The sequence below is a fragment of the Salmo salar genome, chromosome 20 (assembly GCF_965601325.2).
Source record: "Salmo salar chromosome 20, fSalSal1, whole genome shotgun sequence".
Classification (NCBI taxonomy): domain Eukaryota; kingdom Metazoa; phylum Chordata; class Actinopteri; order Salmoniformes; family Salmonidae; genus Salmo; species Salmo salar.
This window is the reverse complement of record NC_138310.1, coordinates 36,454,446-36,477,431: the sequence shown is the minus strand read 5'-3', so window position 1 is coordinate 36,477,431 and position 22,986 is coordinate 36,454,446. Positions and strand designations below refer to the sequence as shown.

The following is a 22,986-nucleotide window of genomic DNA, read 5'->3' as shown; positions in this document are numbered from 1 at the left end:
GAGGAGACATAAGACAAGAGAGAAAGAAGAATCAAAGGGAACTCTGCAGGACAATATTTGTTGAAATATTTACTTCACAGTAGAGTCGCCCCTCTATACACAGAATCACAATGTTTGAAATTACAAGTAAACGCCAGAGCAATGAATAGAGCACAAAGCCAATCATATGCAAGTGTCATGACTCGCGCCGAAGTCGGTCCCTCTCCTTGTTCGGGCGGCGTTCGGCGGTCAACGTCACCGGTCTTCTAGCCATCGCCGCTGTCATTTCCATTTGTTTTGTCTTGTTTTCCCGCACACCTGGTTTACATCCCCTCATTACTCTACGTGTATATTATCTTCTGTTCCCCCCCATGTCTGTGAGTGGTATTGTTTTTTTCGTATCGTGTGTGACGCTTCAGGCTGGTTTTGTGCCGGGTATTGTTATAACCCGTGGGTTGGTTATTTGTACCATTTTTGTGTAATTTGTGCGCTATCGCTTTGTTCCTTGGGCCGGAGTGTTGTGACGCAGTTGGGTCCGGCTGTTTGTCCTCTGCCTGAATAAATTGTGCCTGTTCACTCATCTCTGCTCTCCTGCACCTGACTCCCTTCGACCAGTTGCGCACACTCTGACAGCAAGGTCCTTTTCATACATTCACAGAGTGGGTGGAGTCCCTTTCACCTGATCCTCTACTATTAACATTTTAGTTATTTAGCAGACACTCTAATACAGAGGAATTAGGGTTAAGCGCCTTGCTCAAGGGTACATCGAAAGATATTTCACTGGGATTTGAACCAGTGAGCTTTCTGTTACTGGCCCAAAGCTCTTAACCACTAAGCTATCTGCCGCTCAAACAGAAACACCAGTCATCTTCACCTCCTGGCCTTGGCTAAACAGGTAATTACTTTGTTTACAGTATTAAGTAATTACCAGTGTAAAACAGTCCAATGTTTATCTATCAGGCTTGGGGACAATTCCATTTAAATTCCAGTCTATTCAGGAAGTACACTAGCATTCCAATTTCAAACCTCTTCAATAGCTAGGTTTCCATCCAATTGTGACAGATTTTCATGAAAATATTCTAAAATCCGCATTAAGAAAATATGCGCATTTTCCCTCCGGTGGTATTTTCCACCAAACTGACTTCTGGCAGATAAAAATCAGTGCGTGATGACTAGTGCACCAAAAAAATTAAAATAGCTTAAGTTTTCATGTTCTGAATAAATATTGAATGTTCACTGTGTTTCCCCTTTTCAACTCTATGGATAGTTTTGTTACAAAAACTGTCGCATTAAATAGCAAATGTGCCTACTCCGGCACACCTACTCTAGCCAACAGATCGGAGACAGTGCTGGAAGGCTAGTCTACATGAGGAGATTATGGAAAAGAGCGAGAATGTTTTAAATGTATTTGTCAAAACAGCAGTCAAGCATAGAGATCACCATGTCACCAGAATAAGACCCTTGACAATTATTGGAAAGGAGCATCAAGCTCAAACCACAATCAAATCAAATTTTATTTGTCACATACACATGGTTAACAGATGTTAATGCGAGTGTAGCGAAATGCTTGTGCTTCTAGTTCCAACCATGCAGTAATATCTAACAAGTAATCTAACCTAACAATTTCACAACAACTACCTTATCCACACAAGTGTAAAGGAATGAATAAGAATATGTACATAAAAATATATGAATGAGTGATGGCCGAACGCATAGGCAAGATGCAGTAGATGGTATAGAGTACGGTATATACATATGAGATGAGTAATGTAGGATATGTAAACATTATTAAAGTGGCTTTATTTAAAGTGACTAGTGATACCTTTATTAAATTCATTTATTAAAGTGGCCAGTGATTTGAGTTTGTATGTTGGCAGCAGCCTCTCTATGTTAGTGATGTCTGTTTAACAGTCTGATGGCCTTGAGATAGAAGCTGTTTTTCAGTCTCGTGGTCCCAGCTTTAATGCAGCTGTACTGACCTCACCTTCTGGATGATAGCAGGGTGAACAGGCAGTGGCTCGGGTGGTTGTTGTCCTTGATAATCTTTTTGGCTTCCTGTGACATTGGGTGCTGTAGGTGTCCTGGAGGGCAGGTAGTTTGCCCCCGGTCATGCGTTGTGCAGACCACACTACCCTCTGGAGAGCCTTGCGGTTGAGGGCGGTGTAGTTGCCGTACCAGGCGGTGATACAGCCCAACAGGATGCTCTCGATTGCTTAACTTTAACATTTTGTGAGAGTTTTCGGTAACAAGCCAAATTTCTTCCATCTGTTGCTCCTTCTTCACCACGCTGTCTGTGTGGGTGGACCATTTCAGTTTGTCCGTGATGTGTACGCCGATGAACTTAAAACTTTCCACGTTCTCCACTACTGTCCCGTCGATGTGGATAGGGGGGTGCTCCCTCTGCTGTTTCCTGAAGTCCATGATCATCTCCTTTGTTTTGTTGACGTTGAGTGAGAGGTTATTTTCCTGAGACCACACTCTGAAGGCCCTCACCTCCTCCCTGTAGGCTGTCTCGTTGTTGTTGGTAATCAAGCCTACCACTGTACTGTCGTCTGCAAACTTAATGATTGAGTTGGAGGCATGCATGGCCACGCAGTCATGGGTGAACAGGGAGTACAGGAGAGGGCTGAGAAAGCACCCTTGTGGGGCCCCAGTGTTAAGGATCAGTGGGGTGGAGATGTTATTTCCTACCTTCACCACCTGGGGGCGGCCCGTCAGAAAGTCCAGGAACCAGTTGCACAGGGCGGCGTCGAGACGCAGGTTCTCAAGCTTAATGATGAGTTTGGAGGGTACTATGGTGTTGAATGCTGAGGTGTAGTCAATGAACAGCATTCTTACATAGGTATTCCTCTTGTCCAGATGGGATAGGGCAGTGTGCAGCGTGGTGGCGATTGCATCGTCTGTGGACCTATTGGGGTGGTAAGCAAATTGGAGTGGATCTAGGGTATCAGGTAGGGTGGATATGCTATGATCCTTGACTAGTCTCTCAATGCACTTCATGATGACAGAAGTGAGTGCTATGGGGCGATAGTCATTTAGTTCAGTTACCTTAGCTTTCTTGGGAACAGGAACAATGGTGGTCGTCTTGAATGTGGGGACAACAGACTGGGATAGGGATTGGTTGAATATGTCCGTAAACACACCAGCCAGCTGGTCTGCGCATGCTCTGAGGACGCGGCTAGGGATACCGTCTGGGCCGGCAGTCTTGCGAGGGTTAACAAGTTTAAATGTTTTACTCACATCGGCCACGGAGAAGGAGAGCCCACAGTCTTTGGTAGCGGGCCATGTCGGTGGCACTGTACTGTCCTCAAAGCGCGCAAAGAAGTTGCTTAGTTTGTCTGGGAGCAAGACGTCGATGTCCGCGACAGGGCTGGTTTTCTTTTTGTAATCCGTGATTGTCTGTAGACCGTGCCACATACGTCTCATATTTGAGCCATTGAATTGCGACTCTACTTTGTCTCTATACTGACGCTTTGCTTGTTTGATAGCCTTGCGGAGGGTATAACTACACTGTTTGTATTCAGTCATGTTTCCAGTCGCCTTGCCATGATTAAATGCGGTGGTTCGCGCTTTCAGTTTTGCACGAATGCTGCCATCAATCCATGTTTTCTGGTTAGGGAAGGTCTTAATAGTCACAGAGGGCACAACATCTCCTATGCACTTCCTAATAAACTCACTCACCGAGTCAGCGTATACGTCGATGTTATTGTCTGAGGCTACCTGGAACATATCCCAGTCCACGTGATCGAAGCAATCTTGAAGCGTGGAGTCCGATTGGTCAGACCAGCGTTGGATAGACCTAAGCCCGGGCACTTCCTGTTTTAGTTTCTGCCTATAGGAGAGGAGCAACAAGATGGAGTCATGGTCAGATTTTCCGAAGGGAGGGCGGGGGAGGGCCTTGTATGCATTGTGGAAATTAGAGAAGCAGTGGTCTATTGTTTTGCTCGAGGGGGTAAATCAATCAATGTGCTGGTAGAATTTAGGTAGTCGTGTTCTCAAATTAGCTTTGTTAAAATCCCCAGATAAAATAAATGCAGCCTCGGGATATATGGTTTCCAATTTACATAGAGTCCTGTGAAATTCTTTCAGGGCCGTCTTTCAGGGCCACTAGGAGCGCCACTTCTAGATCAGCATTGTCTTGTTTGCTTATGGCCTTATACAGCTGGTTCAGTGCGGTCTTCGTGCCAGCATCGGTTTGTGGTGGTAAATAGACGGCTACGAATAATATCTTGTTAGATAGTGTGGTCTACAGCTTATCATAAGGTACTCTACCTCAGGCAAGCAATACCTCGAGACTTCTCTAATATTAGACATCGCGCACCAGCTGTTATTGACAAATTGACACACACCCCCACCCCTCATCATACCAGACATAGCTTCTCTGTCCTGCCGATGCATGGAAAATCACACCAGCTCTATATCATCTGTGTCGTCGTTCAGCCATGACTCGGTGAAACATAAGATATTACAGTTTTTAATGACCCGTTGGTAGGATAGTCTTGATTGTATATTATACATTTTGTTTTCCAACGATTGCATGTTGGCCAATTGAACGGATGATAGTGGAGGTTTACTCACTCGCCTACGAATTCTCAGAAGGTAGCCTGACCTCAGCCCCCCTTTTCTCCATCTTTTCTTCACGCAAATGACGGGGATTTGGGCCCATTCCCAGGAATGCAGTATATCCTTCACGTCGGACTCATTAAAGAAAAAATCTTTGTCCAGTTCGAGGTGAGTAATCGCTGTTCTGATGTCCAGAAGTTATTTTTGGTCATAAGAGACCGTAGCAGCAACATTATGTACAAAATAAGTTATAAACAATGTGAAAAAACGAACAAATTAGCAAAGTTGGTTAGGAGCTCGTAAAACGGCAGCCTTCCCCTCCGGTGCCATTCTTAATAGCCAAAAAGCACATGGAATAGGATATTTAAAGCCACATTTCAAACCACCTTTGTAGGTGGTTTGAAGTCGGATACAAATCTGATTCCTGGCCATGCAACTCCTGTCTGAACCGTCAAATCTGATTTATTTGCCCTGAAGTGGTTTTTAAGACTGTAATTTGGCATATCTTGTTGCTTGCAAACTACTCTGTTGACAGTTTCGACAAGAACATGTCGTAGCTAACTAGCTTGTTAATTGTTTACAAACAAATTAGTGAATGTGCTAGAAAGCTAAACAGCGACCTAGCTAGCTAGTTGACTGCTGTGGCTAGACAAAAATGACTTGTTTTGAAAGTTGGATCATCTTATCCTTTGAGGCTTTAAAAGTGTTCTTACACTATGATTTTGAACATTCAAAACAACTGTGAAACGTCCATTGCAGACATTGTTGTCACCTTAGCTTGCTACATAACTTCTGAGTGTTAGGAAGCACCACCACCAAATCGGCCTACACCACTGCGCACACACCCGTCGTTACCATGATAACTATTGTAGCCATGTCAGCAAATTACTGCTGTCTGAATGCACACAAATCCGATTTGGTCATTTGTAACTTGCTGTTTGGACTGTCAATATTCCAAAACAGATTTGAAAAACAAAACTGATTTGAGCATTTAGGCCTGCAGTGTGAACAAGGCTTAAGAGAGGTAAAAATACATGGCAAAATATGTTTCCAAATGAGCAAGATTAGGAATGTTCTAGATTAGAAACGTTTATTCAAAAAGATTTGACACAGGAACACTACAGTGCACATTCTCTTCATGTACACAAACAAGATAATATTTTAGTGGTAAATGTAAAAACTTCACATTTTCATTCCACTGAAACAATTATTGAAATAGTAAAGTTTGAGTGGGTCGCTTCAAGATTTCTTATGACAATAAATTACTGTCATATCACACAGCCCCAAACATAATTAACTAGAGACGTCAACATTTAATTAAGTAAACATTTTGGGTGAAAACAGCACATCGAGCCCCATCCATTAGGGCTTCATTATGAACAAACAAAAATACAGCACTGGAGGGTCTCACATACGACTTTTGACCTCCTAGAGACTGACATATCCTGGGTCGTATTCATTAGTGCAAACCATAGCAAAACTTTTTGCAATGTTAACAGTTTAACAAAACTGTTTTACTCAGTGGCAAAGTACAGTTCCTCAAGGTCAAAATAAGCAGTACTATAGCTAATCTCATGCTATTTTACACATTTCGCCATGAGGCCGAGATAAAATGTGCTACACCAGTGCTTTTGCTACGGTTTGCACTAATGAATAGAATACAACCGCAGTGGAGGGTGCTGAGAAGAGCACGGCTCATAATATTGGCTCGAATGGAATGAGTGAAATGGCATCAAACACCTGGAAACCATGCATTTGATACCATTACACTCCAGCCATTACTACTAGCCCGCCCTCCCCAATTAAGGTGCCACCAACATCCTGCGAACCCAGGTAAGGCACCAGGAAATAAGTGGCTGGAGAAGATCTGTAATGTAGCTTTGTAAATTGGATTACAAACTAAGGCTACTTATTTAGGGGTTACCGTTCAGCCATACCCAACAGAACCACCATACCTACACAACCACTTCAGGTAACTCAATTCACATTTGAGGCTCAATGTGGATGGTCAATGTGTAGTTTTTCATTACAGGGTAAAGACATGTCAACATAGAAAACAAAAACTCTCACAGGTCAACAACAGACATTTGATCAATCATAAAGGTCAAATAAAAGGTTGACATTTGTTGGTGTACTAGACAAACAGAGACTTCAAATCGGGTTAACACAAACACTTAATTCATTACAATAAATATAGTCGCCACAGGTGAGATGATCTGTTTTGATTAAGTGCTTGAGATAGTTGTGTGCTTGACACGATGGCTGGTAAACAACGGTTTGCTAACAACTTAAAACCTACAAAGGAGGGTCGAGAGTCTCAGAGAAAACGGAGTGTGTAACTTTGATCAAACAAAAGGGAGTAGCATCCAATGACCTGTACAGTACGATATATCAATGGTAGTTACAGCACAGCAATACAGTATTGTCAAGGGCCAAACAATATAGAGGTTGTGTGTACATTGTGATACATGGGCCTGTATTCAAAAAGTCACTGCATTGATCTAGGATCAGCTCCCCCCGTCCATATAATCTTATTCATTACTATCTAGAAGGCCACACCTACTCTGAGATGCTTTGTGGATATGGGCCCTGATCTTAAACTGGCCCTAGCTAGGCACTTTAGTTCAGAACAATTATATCTCTCATTGCAGTTATTGTGGCAGCTCAATATAATACTTATTGTGGGCGTTTCATGTCAGTGCAAACAATACTGTAGTCTCAACGGCAGAAAATGACAGCAAGGCTATAGTGCAATTCCAACCACAAAGCACTATTCTCACAGCCATCATGCACATCACACATGAGTGCAGTGTGCTGATGACAGTGTCAGCGATTCACAGGTCATGGTCTCCTTTCCTACGTTAGCTAGCTTCAGCATTTACGTTCCAACACGGAGGTGAAACAAAGGGCAACAAAGACGAATCTCACAGTATTTCAAATGTAAAGGTTCACATTTGATTTATTTTGGCTGAGATAGGTTCATTTCTCTCAGTTGAGGTATTATTGAAGTAAGGGGATGGTTATGTAGTAAAGCTATGTATGGCAGACAGCATGTTGGTTGTATGTTGTTTAAAAATCTTTATGTGCTCCTTCACAGGCTATCCCCCTCTCTCAGACAGCATCCCAAATGCTACCCTATCCCTTATGGAGTGCACTACTTTTGACTAGAGCTCTATAGGCCCTGGACAAAAGTAGTGCACTATATAGGGAGCCATGTGGGATGCTGACAGACTATCCCTCTCTCCTCTCAGTAGAAACGTTTGCGGCTGTTTTCCTTCCAGCGCCCGTACATGACCACCGCCACCACCCCCAGTACGAAGATACCGATGATGGAGAAGACTATGGTGAAGAAGAGCTGGACTCCACTCATCCCCTCCTCTTGCACCTCCACTGTAATGAAAGACAAACACAATCATGAAATTAAGACATTAAAATCAAATACATTCATTGAAATAGACAGGCAAAAACAATTATCACACATTTTCTGAAACAATTTCTGCAAAATGATTAAATGATGCATGCAAGATGTGAAAACCTTGCCATTGTATAATCTTACCTTTGTTCAATTGCTCAAAGTTATCAACACTGGGGACAGTGAGCTCTTCCACCTCCTCTTCCTCCTGAGGACGCTCCACGGTCAGCTGGTACAGCTTCATAGAGATCAGATCATGGTTGTCTTGGAAATGACAGGAAGGGAGAAATGAATACAATTCAACATTCAGAATTTGTTTCTAATACATTTTTTACATTTCACACTATTCAGACAACTGGAAAAAGAGAGGGAGACAGGGACAGAGATCACAGTAGGAAGGGTGGAGGTGGGGATCGAACCCAGGCCTTCAGCATTACCGCTACACCACGGGCTTTCCACCATTCTCCATTCAGAATTGACATAGATCTGATTACTATGAACTTATCGGATTCCAAAAATGTTTGAGAATAATGCAGATAGTGAAACACAAAGACAGTAATTATTGTTTTGAGATGTTCAGACAGATGACCAGACCAGTCCCTGACAGGTCTCCAGTAACAGAGACAGTGCTGTTCTGAGATTTTGGCTCCCGAGTGGCGCAGCGGTCTAAGGCACTGCACCTCAGTGCTTGAAACATCACTACAGACACCCTGGTTCGAATCCAGGCTATATCACAACCAGCCGTGATTGGGAGTCCTATAGGGCGGCGCACAATTGGCCCAGCGTTGTCCGGGTTTGGCCAGTGTAGGCCATCATTGTAAATAAGAATTTGTTCTTAACTGGCTTGCCTAGTTAAATAAAGGTTAAATAAAAAATAAAACAAATAAAAAGATGTTCAGACAGTGGACCAGATCAGTACCTGACAGGTCTCCAGTAACAGAGGAGGCTCCAAAGAAGTAGCCCTGAGGCAGCCGCACCCCTGGTAGGTCCAGACAGTCCCGCCACTGCTGTTTGCCATCAACATCAATCTGTATCTGTAGGACATAAGGTCAAACATAGGTCAATATGTTACTAAATGCCAACAGCCACCTTTTACTTTATTAAATGTGGTGCTGTGTGTTTCTCTCACTGTCAGTCTGTTTTTGGTGTATCTGATGAGGAGGAAGGTGTCATGGGGGATGTTGCGCACTAGGGCCGTGCACCCGCCAAGCTCCGTAGACTGGCCATCACGATCGTGCTCATATGCCAGAGTCCCGTTTCCCACCATACCTGACACGTATGGAAACACCCTCTGCAGAGACAAACAGAAGTAATTGTGATATGCCTGATGTATGTCATTCAGTGACCCGAGACACACTTGTTACATCTAAAAAGGCAACCCTATCCCCTAATAGGGCTCTAGTCGAAAGTAGTGCACTATATAGGGAATAGGGTGCCATTTCAGACACAACCACTGACTAAATGCATGAAGTAGTACTGCCAGAGTTATATTCTCAGGCAAACAGGAACAACTTCTGACACTAGTCTTTTGACGTACTACGTATTGCACAAAATGGATGAGAGTTGAGACATGTCACCCATCAAACAAGTCAGAGACACGTGAATGATGTGGGTTGGCCGACATGGATGGGACAGGTTGTGGTGTGATGAGGTTATAAATAAACAAAACATGCAATTCAATTCAGGGGGAAATGACTGGGCTTGGCTGATAGGTTACTGTAGCTACCTGAGTTGAAGGGTTGTACTTCTTCTGTGTGTCCAAGAGGGAAGCAAGGAAACACAGGTTGTAGCATAAACACAACACTGTACACCCAAACCAATTACACACAATCAGTGTTTGGGAATAGACAGATCCCCACAATAAATACGTGTTGGGCTGTCCACCTGAGTGAGTGAGTGAGTGAGTGAGTGAGTGAAGGCTATTTGATCTGAGTAGGGGGATTGGGCAGAGGGGGGATTGGAGTACCTCATGGTTATTATTTTCATTGGGGTAGGTGTCCAAAAATACTCCAAGGCCGGTGAAGAGGTTCATGTTTCCAAACACAGGACCTGCAAGTGTTAAACCCCAGCAGTCAACACTTTAGGGAGGCAATGCTGACACCATTGTAATATTAACAACACTAGAGACTTTCTTGAATCTTTTAACCTTGGTGTGCATCCAAAATGGCACCCTATATTACCTATATGGGGCACTACTTTTGACCAGTAGTGCACTATATAGGGGACAGGGTGCCCTTTGGGAAACCCTGGTTTGTGTGTTAGACAGTGTAAGCTCAGTACCTGTCTGCATGCGTTCTTTGGTGTACCACAGAGCCATTCCATCTCCATTCAGGTTCTTCTTCCCCTGGCCATGGATCTTAAAGTGCACCTGCAGCTCCCAGTCCCTCAGGTAACAGGGCTGTGGTAGGAGACCATACAGGCAGACATAGACAGTACAGTGAATGAGGAAAAGCAGGTTGTGGCATGACATGTTACCTGAGGGCTCTCTATCATAATATGTTGAAATGCTATGTCCTATATAGAGCGTAGTACATGTGGTCAGAAAGTATAGGCCTAATTTATGCTAGTGTTACTACAAATGAGGTGAAGTGATTGCCATACTTTGTGGCGTGTGTACTAAGCCTATAAGTTGCACAGCAGACTACAAACTATGATGTCAGTGTTCTTAACAATGCAGAGATGTAGGAGTCTTGGGTTGTTCAAGGATTAGCAGTAGTGTGCTGGTGGGTGCTGGTATCTACTTGGGGATGGAGAGAGCTTAACTCACAACGCGGCTCCACACTGCTCCTTGTCTGCTCTGCAAGTCAGGGGTCAGTCGCACATGCTCAGTGGTGATTATGGCGTTGCCCATCAGGTCCCAATGGGAGGAACTGGAGGAGCCCACCCCTACACAAACAAACACAATCAATCACTATGCATAACTTGATATAGGCGTCTTTGTCCAGTGGTCTCACCATTGTATCACAGCAATGTGAGAATATTTTAGCTCACCTTTGAGAACAAATCACGATCTTTGTCCTTTATATATACTGTACCAGTCAAATGTTTGGACACACCTACTCATTCAAGGGTTTTTCTTTATTTTTACTATTTTCTACATTGTGGAATAATAGTGAAGACATCAAAACTATGAAATATTGTAGTAACCAAAAAAAAGTGTTAAAATCTAAATATATTTTATATTTGAGATTCTTCAAAGTAGCCACCCTTTGCCTTGATGACAGCTTTGCACATTCTTGTCATTTAGGAATATATTTTTTCAATATATTTTTCTTAATTATTTTCCCCTAACCACCCCTCTCTAAATTGGAGTAAACTAATGGACAACAACACTTAGGTTTCTACTTCAAGCTTATACATACTATATACATTTTACGGACACAGATGGGTAGTTAACTTTAGTTTGTTTTTTTATCCCATCCTTCAGCTACCATCAACCCCTCCCATCCAGCTTGATTTCTACATTGCCAGATATTTTTAACTGTGCTGTTTCACAAAAATTCCAAATATACTTTTTTCAGACACAGCATATTTTACATTAGACATCTTGTTGTTTTAAATCCCACCCTTCAGCTCCACTCAAACCTTCCCATCTATCCCCGAACACCATCAATTTACTTATATTTGCCATATATTTTTCAACTCTGCTGTGATGTTTCACAAAAGTTCTGAACCTTTCAATTCTAAATGTTTCTACATATTGTAAATTAAAGAGGAATAAAATAATAATTTTAGCAAAAATGTTTTTGATCGACTAAGTAACTTTTTAAATCACCCTGTAGTGCTATCTGCAGAGTTAGCTCCAGGTAAATGTTGCACTTCAACCGATCTTTGTCCTTTTTAGAGGGAACAATGCAGAAGCTACATTTGTAAAATACCTAGTTTGCTACCCATAATGTCATCAGTAAATGGTTGTTTATTGTGGTGATCCACCTTGGATAACACAATTCTCTACACATGTCAACTACATTTACATAACTACACTGTATTATTTTACTATCAATAATCTACCACCTTCCCGTATTGGGAATCATTGCGCAATAAAATGCAATCCTATGAAGGTGGCACTTGTTCGCTAGGTGAGTTAACACTATGCTGCCAATACCCATCTCGCAACATTAGAGACAATAGCTAATGCTAGCTATACAGTAAGTACTTGCTGATTAACTCAATACTAGTTTTGTAGAAGACAAATGTCAATATTTGTGAACGTTGTCTGGAAATCAAAAGATAAAATCATTCTCAAACAAAAACAGGTCGCAGCAATGAAAAACGCGAATGGGGAGAGATTTTCGGCACAACACCGGCAAAGGACAGCCCAACGTTACCTTGGTATGGTTTGGTAAGCGAGTGCTCCCTTTTTAAAAAGTCATCCATTTCGTAGCCATCGTCTGCCAGACACTGACATGTTAAAATAACGACAATAGTAAACAGACATGTTAATTCATGAATGTTTCGCTGATTAAACATTAAATCAAATATCTGAAAACTGCTCAACCGAAACCAATTGGACTTGCTCATGGTGGCGGCCCTTCTTCTTCGGTGGTGTTTATCGGCGGTTGGCATCCAATGTTATGGTGCATTACCGCTTCCTACTGTACTGGAGTGTGGGTCAGAGACAGGAAGAAACGAAATCCTACCTATTTATTTAAGTTTTTATTTAACATATATTTAACTAGGCAAGTCAGTTAAGAACAAATTCATATTTACAATGACGGCCAAATCCGGACGACACTGGGCAAATTGTGCGACACCCAATGGGACTCCCAATCACGGCCGGGTGTGATGCAGCCTGGATCCTGCCAGCCATTTCTCTTTAAAAAAATATTTGAGACTGTATCTAATGACGTTTTACTCAGCATGCTCTTTAAACTATTTTCCTGAATCCCCTTCTCCCTCATACAGGATCTCAGCCTTTCTCTTTCCCTCTCATACTGCCCACACTGTATCAGTACATACTCTACTGTCTCTGTTTCCTGGCAATAACCACATTTTCCTGTTGGATGCGTTCCAATCACATTTAAAGTCTTATTCATCCGGCTGTGTCCCACCCTTAGTCTTGTGAAAATAGCCTCTTCTCTTCTGTCTCTTCCTGCCATCCCCTCCTATCCAACTTGATGTACCAGTGACTAGAACCATTTAACGCTGAATTTATAAAGGAAGTGCATTGGAGAAGTCGTACCCACTGTGACTCTTAAAACCTACCCTAACCAGAAACCTTGGATGGATGGTGGCATTTAACCATGGAAAGAGGTCTGGGAATATGGCTGAATATAAACAGTGTAGTTATTCCCTCCGCAAGTCAATCAAACAAGCGAAATGCCTGTACAGGGACAAAGTGGAGTGGCAGGATCTACAGGAAATCACGGAATACAAACTGAAAACAAGCCACGTCACCAACAACAACGTCACGCTTCCAGACAAACTAAATTGAGGATAAAGTGCCACCGTTGCGGCCCGCTAACAAGAACTGCGCCCTCCCTCCTTCTCCGTGGCCGACATGAGTAAAACATTTAAATGTGTTAACTCTCGCAAGGCTGCTGGCCCAGACGGCATCCCTAGCCGCGTCCTCAGAGCATGCGCAGACCAGCTGACTGGTATGTTTACGGACATATTCAATCGCTCCCTATCCCAGTCTGCTGTCCCCACGTGCTTCAAGATGACCACCATTGTTTCTGTACCCAAGAAAGCAAAAATAACTGACCTAAATGACTACCGCCTCATAGCACTCACTTCTGTCATCATGAAGTGCTTTGAGAGACTAGCCAAGTATCATAGCACCTCCACCTTACCGGCCACCCTAGACCCACTTCAGTTTGCATATGCCCTAACAGGTCCACAGACGATGCAATTGTCATCACGCTGCCCTATCCCATCTGGACAAGAGGAATACCTATGTGAGAATGCTGTTCATTGTCTACAGCTCAGCATTCAAAACCATAGTACCCTCCAAGCTCATCATCAGTTGGAGGCCATGTGCCTCAACCCCGCCCTGTGCAATTGCGTCCTGGACTTTCTGACGGGCCGCCCCCAGGTGGCGAAGGTAGGAAACAACATCTCCACCTCGCTGACCCTCAACACTGGCACCCCACAAGGGTGCGTGCTCAGCCCTCTCCTGTACTCCCTGTTTGTCCATGACTGCGTGGCCATGCACACCTCCAACTCAATCATCAAGTTTGCAGACAAAACAACAGTAGTGGGCTTGATTAACAACAACGACGAGACAGCCTACAGGAAGGAGGTGAGGTCACTCAGAGTGTGGTGTCAGGAAAAAAACCTCTCACTCAACATCGACAAAACAAAGGAGATGATCGTGGACTTCAGGAAACAGCATATGGAGCACCACCAACCCCCCCCCCCCCCCCCCCCCCCCCACCCAAACATCCACATCGAAGGGACAGCAGTGGAGAGAGTGGAAAGTTTTAAGTTCCTTGGCGTACACATCAATGACAAACTGAAATGGTCCACCCACACAGACAGTGTGGTGAAGAAGGCGCAGCAACGCCTCTTCAACCTCAGGAGGCTGAAGAAATTTGGCTTGTCACCCAAAACCCTGACTAACTTTTACAGATCCACAATCGAGAGACCCCTGTCAGGATGCTCCTTTCCAATAATTGTGAAGGGTCTTATTCTGGTGACATGGTGATCTCTATGCTTGACTGCTGTTTCGACAAATACATTTAAAACATTCTCGCTCTTTTCCATTATCTCATCATGTAGACTAGCCTTCCAGCACTGTCTCCAATCTGTTGGCTAGAGTAGGTGTGCCGGAGTAGGCACATTTGCTAACTCAGAGAAGCTGCTGCCTACATGGAGACCCAATCACTGGCCACTTTAACAAATGGATCACTAGTCACTTTAAACAATGCCACTTTAAATAATGCCACTTTAATAAGGTTTACATACAGTTGAAGTCGGAAGTTTACATACACTTAGATTGGAGTTTTTTTAACCACTCCACAAATTTCTTGTTAACAAACTATAGTTTTGGCAAGTCGGTTAGGACATCTACTTTGTGCATGACACAAGTCACTTTTCCAACAATTGTTTACAGACAGATTATTTCTCTTATAATTCACTATATCACAATTCCAGTGGGTCAGAAGTTTACATACACTAAGTTGACTGTGCCTTTAAACAGCTTGGAAAATTCCAGAAAATTATGTCATGGCTTTAGAAGCTTCTGATAGGCTAATTGACATCATTTGAGTCAATTGAAGGTTTACATGTGGATGTATTTCAAGGCCTACTTTCAAACTCAGTGCCTCTTTGCTTGACATCATTGGAAAATCAAAAGAAATGAGCCACGACCTCAGAAAAAAAATTGTAGACCTCCACAAGTCATCCTTGGGAGCAATTTCCAAATGCCTGAAGGTACCACGTTCATCTGTACAAACAATAGTACGCAAGTATAAACACCGTGGGACCACGCAGCCGTCATACCGTTCAGGAAGGAGATGCGTTCTGTCTCCTAGAGATTAATGTACTTTGGTGCGAAAAGTGCAAATCAATCCCAAAACAACAGCAAAGGACCTTGTGAAGATGCTGGAGGAAACAGGTGCAAAAGTATCTATAGCCACAGTAACACGAGTCCTATATCGACATAACCTGAAAGGCCGCTCAGCAAGGAAGAAGCCACTGCTGCAAAACTGCCATAAAAAAGCCAGACTACGGTTGGGGACAAAGATCATACTTTTTGGAGAAATGTCCTCTGGTCTGATGAAACAAAAATAGAACTGTTTGGCCATAATGACCATCGTTATGTTTGGAGGACAAAGGGGGAGGCTTGCAAGCCCAAGAACACCATCCCAACCGTGAAGCACGGGGGTGGCAGCATCATGTTGTGGGGGTGCTTTGCTGCAGGAGGGACTGGTGCACTTCAGAAAATAGATAGCTTCACGAGGAAGGAAAATTATGTGGATATATTGAAGCAACATCTCAAGACATCAGTCAGGAAGTTAAAGCTTGGTCGCAAATGGGTCGTCCAAATGGACAACGACCCCAAGCACACTTCCAAAGTAGTGGCAAAATGGCTTAAGGACAACAAAGTCAGGGTATTGGAGTGGCCATCACAAAGCCCTGACATCAATCCTATAGAAAATGTGTGGGCAGAACTGAAAAAGCATGTGCGAGCAAGGAGGCCTACAAACCTGACTCAGTTACACCAGCTCTGTCAGGAAGAATGGGCCAAAATTCACCCAATTTATTGTGGGAAGCTTGGGAAAAAGGCTACCCGACACGTTTGACCCAAGTTAAACAATTTATAGGCAATGCTACCAAATACTAATTGATTGTATGTAAACTTTTGACCCACTGGGAATGTGATGAAAGAAATAAAAGCTGAAATAAATCATTCTCTACTATTATTCTGACATTTCATGTTCTTAAAATAAAGTGGTGATCCTAACTGACCTAAGACAGGCAATTTTTACTAGGATTAAATGTCTGGAATTGTGAAAAACTGAGTTTAAATGTATTTGGCTAAGGTGTATTAAACCTCCGACTTCAACTGTAGCTTACATTACTCATATCATATGTATATACTGTATTTTATACAATCTATTGCACCTTGCCTATGCCGCTCGGCCAACGCTCATCCATATATTTATATGTTCATATTCTCATTCACCTCTTTTAGATTTGTGGTTATTAGGTAGTTGTTGGGGAATTGTTAGATTACTTGTTAGATATTACTGCACTGTCGGAACCAGAATCACAAGCATTTCGCTACACTCACATTAACATCTGCTAACCATGTGTATGTGACCAATAAAATTTGATTTGATTTGGAACTTTCCAAAGAACTTGGAGTAAATGTCTGCCCTTAGTGTCTCTATTCCATTACTCCTGCCATCTCGGCACCACCACTTTTTACCTGTGCCTTGCTCATTGAAACATCCACATCCCCACTACTAAGTGCTTGTTTAGTCAGTACATCAGCTGCCTCGTTCCCCTATCTGTGTAATTGGCCACAAAATCCTGATATACAGTATCCAGATGTCTATTAAAGAAATCAGATGGATCAACCCAATCCCTATCTTTCTGTAGTCTCTCCAACACTTCGAGATCAACTACTGGAGGAGGGAGTAGCCATGGTGGGTTCACAGGAATAACTACCGTGGGGCTAAACTCCCTCCCATAGAGTCCCATCTCCCTCGCCTGGGTATTACCCACCCACCCACCCAAAGCTCATGTTCTGTCCTCTCTCATGTTCCCAGCATGCGTGTAGAATCCCTTTCGCAGGATGAGACACCCATGTCCCTGTAGGTTGACCCAACCAAGCCCCCCACTTCTTCCCTGTCAAACAGAGCATCACATTTAGCACCTTCATACACCTTCCCACCACTCTCTCAATGTGTTCTGCCCAGGTCAGCCTAGTCAAAGTACACCTCAAGGAACCTGAAGGTCCCCACTGGTGGCAGCGATCTTGCTCCTTCTACTTCAAAAACAAGCCTGTGCACATTTCCCATTGGATTTTTTGTTTTAAGCCCTTCAACCATTGGTTAAATCAACTGCCCAGTATTTAATTTTTTAAAATTTTTTATATAATCTGTATGAATCCCAAAAGTCCACTGTAGAGGGCGCAATTTGAGCATTCGATCTAGTCAATTGAGGACTACAGTACAGCTCAGGTGGCAATACTTGATATACATTTTTTTGCATGTAAGTAGCCTACGATTCTCCATAAATTATGCCCATCTCTGGGAATTTCATAGAAGTATTTTATGAATGCATCATTGCTTATCTGTTTCAGGGATAGCAGTCAGGGCATCAGGTTTGAACATTGTAACTTACAGAAAGCAGCTCATGTCTTGGCCTAGCACAGCAGGGAGTCTGAACTGGTGAGTGCAGCATTGAAGTTTATCACAGGCTCCTCAGGGTTCTGATGTCTGACCTCCTTGCTGTCACACTCTCACTTGCAGTATCAGTGCATTTGATTCACAGAAAGCATCATTATTTATATCATCTAGGTTACTATACCAAAGTAATGTTGTAGAGATACATTTTATTACAAAATTACTTACATTTCACCATTATTGTTGAAAAAAGTGCTGGATTTATTAGGAATGATGGAAGGAGTAAGGAATGTAAAGTTCCCCAAATGCAGGTCAACCCCTATGAGTTTGCACATTCTAATCCATGTGTACAGTACATCTACTCATCCACGTCTCATCTCACAAAGGGTGATAGTGGGTGTGATTAATGACGTTGACTATTGACAGCTAATTGGCGCCAGCCGTCTATTTTGGCAACATCCTAGGAGGAATTAAACTAATGCAGTTTACTGTGGGAGACGTTATTGCTCCCCAGAGAGAGACTGGTCATTGAGTAACAAATTGAGGTTGGGAGAGACGGAAATGAGAGCGCCGATATGTAGGTGTTAAGACTTCCACAGATCATAAGGATCCAGCAAGTGACTTTAAATCATCAGTATTTCCCCTATATGTCCCGAGGGAAGGTATTGCTTACATTGGAAAAGCTGCTGCTGAATGTCAGTTTATAGCTGAAACCTGAAACACCCCAGTCAGCCAGTCAGTCTGCCACATCCACTTTCCGACACCCACACAACACCATTTATGCTTTCCATAATCCTAATTCCATAGAAATACATTCTGTATAGGTCTGAGTGTCATAAACCACTGATATACTGTATCGTGTGTGTCCTTTACTCAGCTTTGTGACTGTGGAGGGAATTCAGAGCACCAGACCATGTTATTTACTGTCTTCTCCTGCTGTGTTGGTCTACCGCTTAATCCATATTGGTAATGTTAGGAGATCTTATAATGTCTTGCGGCTCCAGCCCCAGTGAGTCCTAGTCATATTCCATATATTGGTCTGTGTGAACCAGGTTGCACCTGTTCCCATGGCTGTGGAGGGAGATGGGGGGGGGGGGGGGGGATCGTCATGTGTTGCTGCCTATGAGAAAGGAAGGTATTACTTTTAGAAGATCATGTTTTTCAGATTCCCCTGTCACCAGGTTGTCTGGTATAGCATACCTTCAGTGGCAGAAATCTCCAATATATAGGCTACCACCGTAGGTCTAACAAATCCAGGTTGCGAGTATACGTAGACAAGCTATAATGACATACAATACATTTATTTGGTACAGATGGTCTATTTCTTGTTGTCCCTACAGACTGAATGTAAGTGGTTGGACTAGGTGTAATCAAATTTTCTTGGCCCGTGACAACAGTGATGGATGGACCAGCCTGGAGACATGGGAAACAGTACAAGTCCATGCACACCATTAGCACCTCATCTTACTGTGTCTGGTCATTCTTAGTGCATTGCGTTTCCTTTTGACTTCAACCAGCCCATAGAATGGATGCACAGAATCAGTGAATGCGAATGTTCTGAAGAATTTTAAAAACCTGTTCCATCTGTCTGTCTGTTCCATCCATCCTCCATATCTTTACCAGTCGTTCACATATTCTACCATTACTGCCATGTCTCATTGTTGCATGTAGTTAGCTGTAAAGCAGTCTATTTTACAGTGTAAAGGATGAATTCTATACACATTTGGAACTCCCTTTCACTTAAAATCATGCATTTATTTGCGTAACAATTTGAATTTGCCGTGTATTGACTTACAAGTTAGAGGATAGGTTCACAGGAGGTTGGTGGCACCTTAATTGGGGCTCGTGGTAATGACTGGAGCGGAATCAGTGGAATAGAATCAAATACATCAGACATGGTTTCCAGGTGTTTGATGCCATTCCATTTGTGCCGTTCTGGCCATTATTATGAGCCGTTCTCCCCTCAGCAGCCTCCAATGATAAGAATAGCTATTTAGAATAATCACAATGGTATCAGTTCAGTGGTATCAGTTCAGTGTCTTCATTTTTTAAATATATTTTCTATGTAAATGTTTAAAAAAAATTAATCTGATAAAGTGTATTTACAATGATGTTGGATTACTCTGATTATATGGATTGTATTTTTTTACAAAGGTGTTAAAAAGGACAGGGTTAATCTGGAGCATATTCATTGGGCCTTTTCTTCTTCACATCCATTGTGTACCTGAGAATGATGAGATAATGAAGAGCCCTTAATGCTTCCTTTGGCAGGACAAGCTTCCTATAATCCATAGCCATTTATCCTGGCAATAACTGTCCTCTTTATCTTCCTGCAGACTGCACACATTAGGAACAGCCAAACACCTATTGGACATAAATATTCACACTATTCAAATCAAAGGGCCTGAGAGAATATCGTCAGGCCCGTCACTAGGACAACAGATAGTGTGCATCCCAAATGGCTCCGAGGTCTCTATAGTGCACTACTTAGTCAAAAGTACTGCTCTATACAAGGAAAATGGTGCCATTTTGGACGCACCCATAGTGTCGGATGGCCTTTCATGTGCTTCTTCTTCCTTATAGCTGTTTGTGCTGACAATAAGGAAAGCACATCGTCTTAATTTAAACTATAATTTCCAAACTATCCTCTATTAGGGATTTGTTATCCAGGCACATAAGTCAATATTTCACAGTCACAGTGACCTCATAAACTATTGGGAAACACTAAATCCTTCATAGTATACTCATTGGTCTGCATGGCGTTTACCGGTAACAACTTAGTATACAATACAGTGGAGGGAAAAAAGTATTTGATCCCCTGCTGATTTTGTACGTTTGCCCACTGACAAAGAAAGGATCAGTCTATACATTTAATGGTAGGTTTATTTGAACAGTGAGAGACAGAATAACAACAAAAATATCCAGAAAAACGCATGTCAAAAATGTTATAAATTGATTTGCATTTTAATGAGGGAAATAAGTATTTGACCCCCTCTCAATCAGAAAGATTTCTTTTACACAGGTAACCACCTGAGATTAGGAGCACACTCCTAACCGCAGCTTGTTACCTGTAAAAAAGACACCTGTCCACAGAAGGAATCAATCAATCAGATTCCAAACTCTCCACCATGGCCAAGACCAAAGAGCTCTCCAAGGATGTCGGGGACAAGATTGTAGACCTACACAAGGCTGGAATGGGCTACAAGACCATCGCCAAGCAGCTTGGTGAGAAGGTGACAACATTTGGTGTGATTATTCGGGACCATAGTCACCAAGAAAACAATTGGTAACACACTACGCCGTGAAGGACTGAAATCCTGCAGCGCCCGCAAGGTCCCCCTGCTCAAGAATACATATACAGGCCCGTCTGAAGTCTGCCAATGAACATCTGAATGACTCAGAGGACAACTGGTGAAAGTGTTGTGGTCAGATGAGACCAAAATGGAGCTCTTTGACATCAACTCAACTCGCCGTGTTTGGAGGAGGAGGAATGCTGCCTATGACCCCAAGAACACCATCTCCACCGTTAAACATGGAGGTGGAAACATTATGCTTTGGGGGTGTTTTTCTGCTAAGGGGACAGGACAACTTCACCGCATCAAAGGGACGATGGACGGGGCCATGTACTGTCAAATCTTGGGTGAGAACCTCCTTCCCTCAGCCAGGGCATTGAAAATGGGTCGTGGATGGGTATTCCAGCATGACAATGACCCAAAACACACGGCCAAGGCAACAAAGGAGTGGCTCAAGAAGAAGCACATTAAGGTCCTGGAGTGGCCTAGCCAGTCTCCAGACCTTAATCCCATAGAAAATCTGTGGAGGGAGCTGAAGGTTCGAGTTGCCAAACGTCAGCCTCGAAACCTTAATGACTTGGAGAAGATCTGCAAAGAGGAGTGCGACAAAATCTCTCCTGAGATGTGTGCAAACCTGGTGGCCAACTACAAGAAACGTCTGACCTCTGTGATTGCCAACAAGGGTTTTGCCACCAAGTACTAAGTCATGTTTTGCAGAGGGGTCAAATACTTATTTTCCTCATTAAAATGCAAATCAATTTATAACATTTTTGACATGCGTTTTTTTTCTGGATATTTTTGTTGTTATTCTGTCTCTCACTGCTCAAATAAACCTACCATTAAAATTATAGACTGATCCTTTCTTTGTCAGTGGGCAAACGTTCAAAATCAGCAGGGGATCAAATACTTTTTTCCCCCACTGTATGGTATATTGAAACAACCACAGGCAATCATCTGCCACGAGAGACAGCTGGAATTAGATTTTTTTCCCTTATTTTCAAAGAAAGAATACACACAGTGTTACATGTTATGAGTTATCGCTTTATAAAAATGTTACGGTTGTATACAGTTCCTCAAATTTCTGAAATCAATTGAAATTAGATGCCCTTCATTCAGTTAGCTATTCAACAAAGCAGACACGCTGAACCATGAACATAGCATTCAGTATATTGATATCCTTCCATTATTTGTAACCTGAAATGGTAATGGATGGGAAATTATCCATCAGGTTTAGAGGGTAAGGTGTTATATTCTTGTACATCTGTGTCATTGAATTTTCAAGACACTCTCTGGAACCAAAGCAAGACCAAGGTCACTTGAATTTCAGCATTATCATAGCCAAGAAAAAAAACGTAAATTGTCAAACTTTCCATTAAAGGACAACAATACAAGAAAGAGTTAGTTATCCTTGGTTTAAAACCGGCGTGGCACTCAGGATTTTGTGTGGGTACTGTATTGAGTAGTTGTGTGTGTGTGGGACAGGGGATTGAAACACTTTCATTTTGCTAAAGACCATTTGAGTGAGCACTGTGAACTCACAATCCAAAATACATCTCCCATTGTCCCAGGACCAAAATAAGAAGCATGGGAGTGCCAATTGACTAACACCAAGTGACACTTTGGATTTAGACACAACAAATGATCAACGGAATCCTCACATTTATGACATACTAAAATGGTTTGATTAGCTAATAATTTTAATTTAATATAGACCCCTTCCCTGATAACAGTTTGTCACTGGAGAGAATTCTCAAGGTCCTTGTATATCTTAGTAATCAGTGATTTTCAAAGCGGTAACACCAATGACATAAAACTGAGGGATACACATACTAGTAAAAAAAGGTATTTTAATAGCCTTCTTTGTTTTTATTGATTTATACTATATATGACATATTTCTGTTCACTGTCTGGCTTTCAAAATAATAGATAGTTATCTCTAAGT

The 22,986-nt window shown here is 42.5% G+C and overlaps 1 protein-coding gene across 2 annotated transcripts; it reads right to left on the bottom strand.

Moving 5' to 3' along the window:
- Positions 1-7,466: 7,466 nt before the first annotated feature.
- LOC106580527 (VIP36-like protein) lies at positions 7,467-12,535 on the bottom strand. Of its 2 annotated transcripts, XM_014161698.3 has the most exons (9): positions 12,283-12,531; positions 10,722-10,840; positions 10,235-10,352; positions 9,921-10,003; positions 9,681-9,704; positions 9,084-9,245; positions 8,874-8,988; positions 8,099-8,218; positions 7,467-7,932 (listed from the first exon to the last, which is right to left on the bottom strand). In XM_014161698.3, exons 1-9 carry the CDS (start codon positions 12,518-12,520, stop codon positions 7,790-7,792), a joined length of 1,122 nt encoding a protein of 373 aa, XP_014017173.2. In that variant the 5' UTR covers positions 12,521-12,531; the 3' UTR covers positions 7,467-7,789. The 2 variants fall into 2 exon arrangements, with proteins under 2 accessions (XP_014017173.2, XP_014017174.1); XM_014161699.3 differs by lacking the exon at positions 9,681-9,704 and having other exon boundaries at positions 12,283-12,535.
- Positions 12,536-22,986: the final 10,451 nt, after the last annotated feature.

Coding starts and splice junctions, on each gene's coding strand:
- LOC106580527 (XM_014161698.3), bottom strand. CDS start 12,520: ATGCCAACCGCCGATAAACACCACCGAAGAAGAAGGGCCGCCACCATG. Junction 10,004..10,234: donor CAAAGAACGCATGCAGACAG/GTACTGAGCTTA, acceptor TAACACTTGCAG/GTCCTGTGTTTGGAAACATG. Junction 7,933..8,098: donor CTTTGAGCAATTGAACAAAG/GTAAGATTATAC, acceptor CTTTCATTACAG/TGGAGGTGCAAGAGGAGGGG.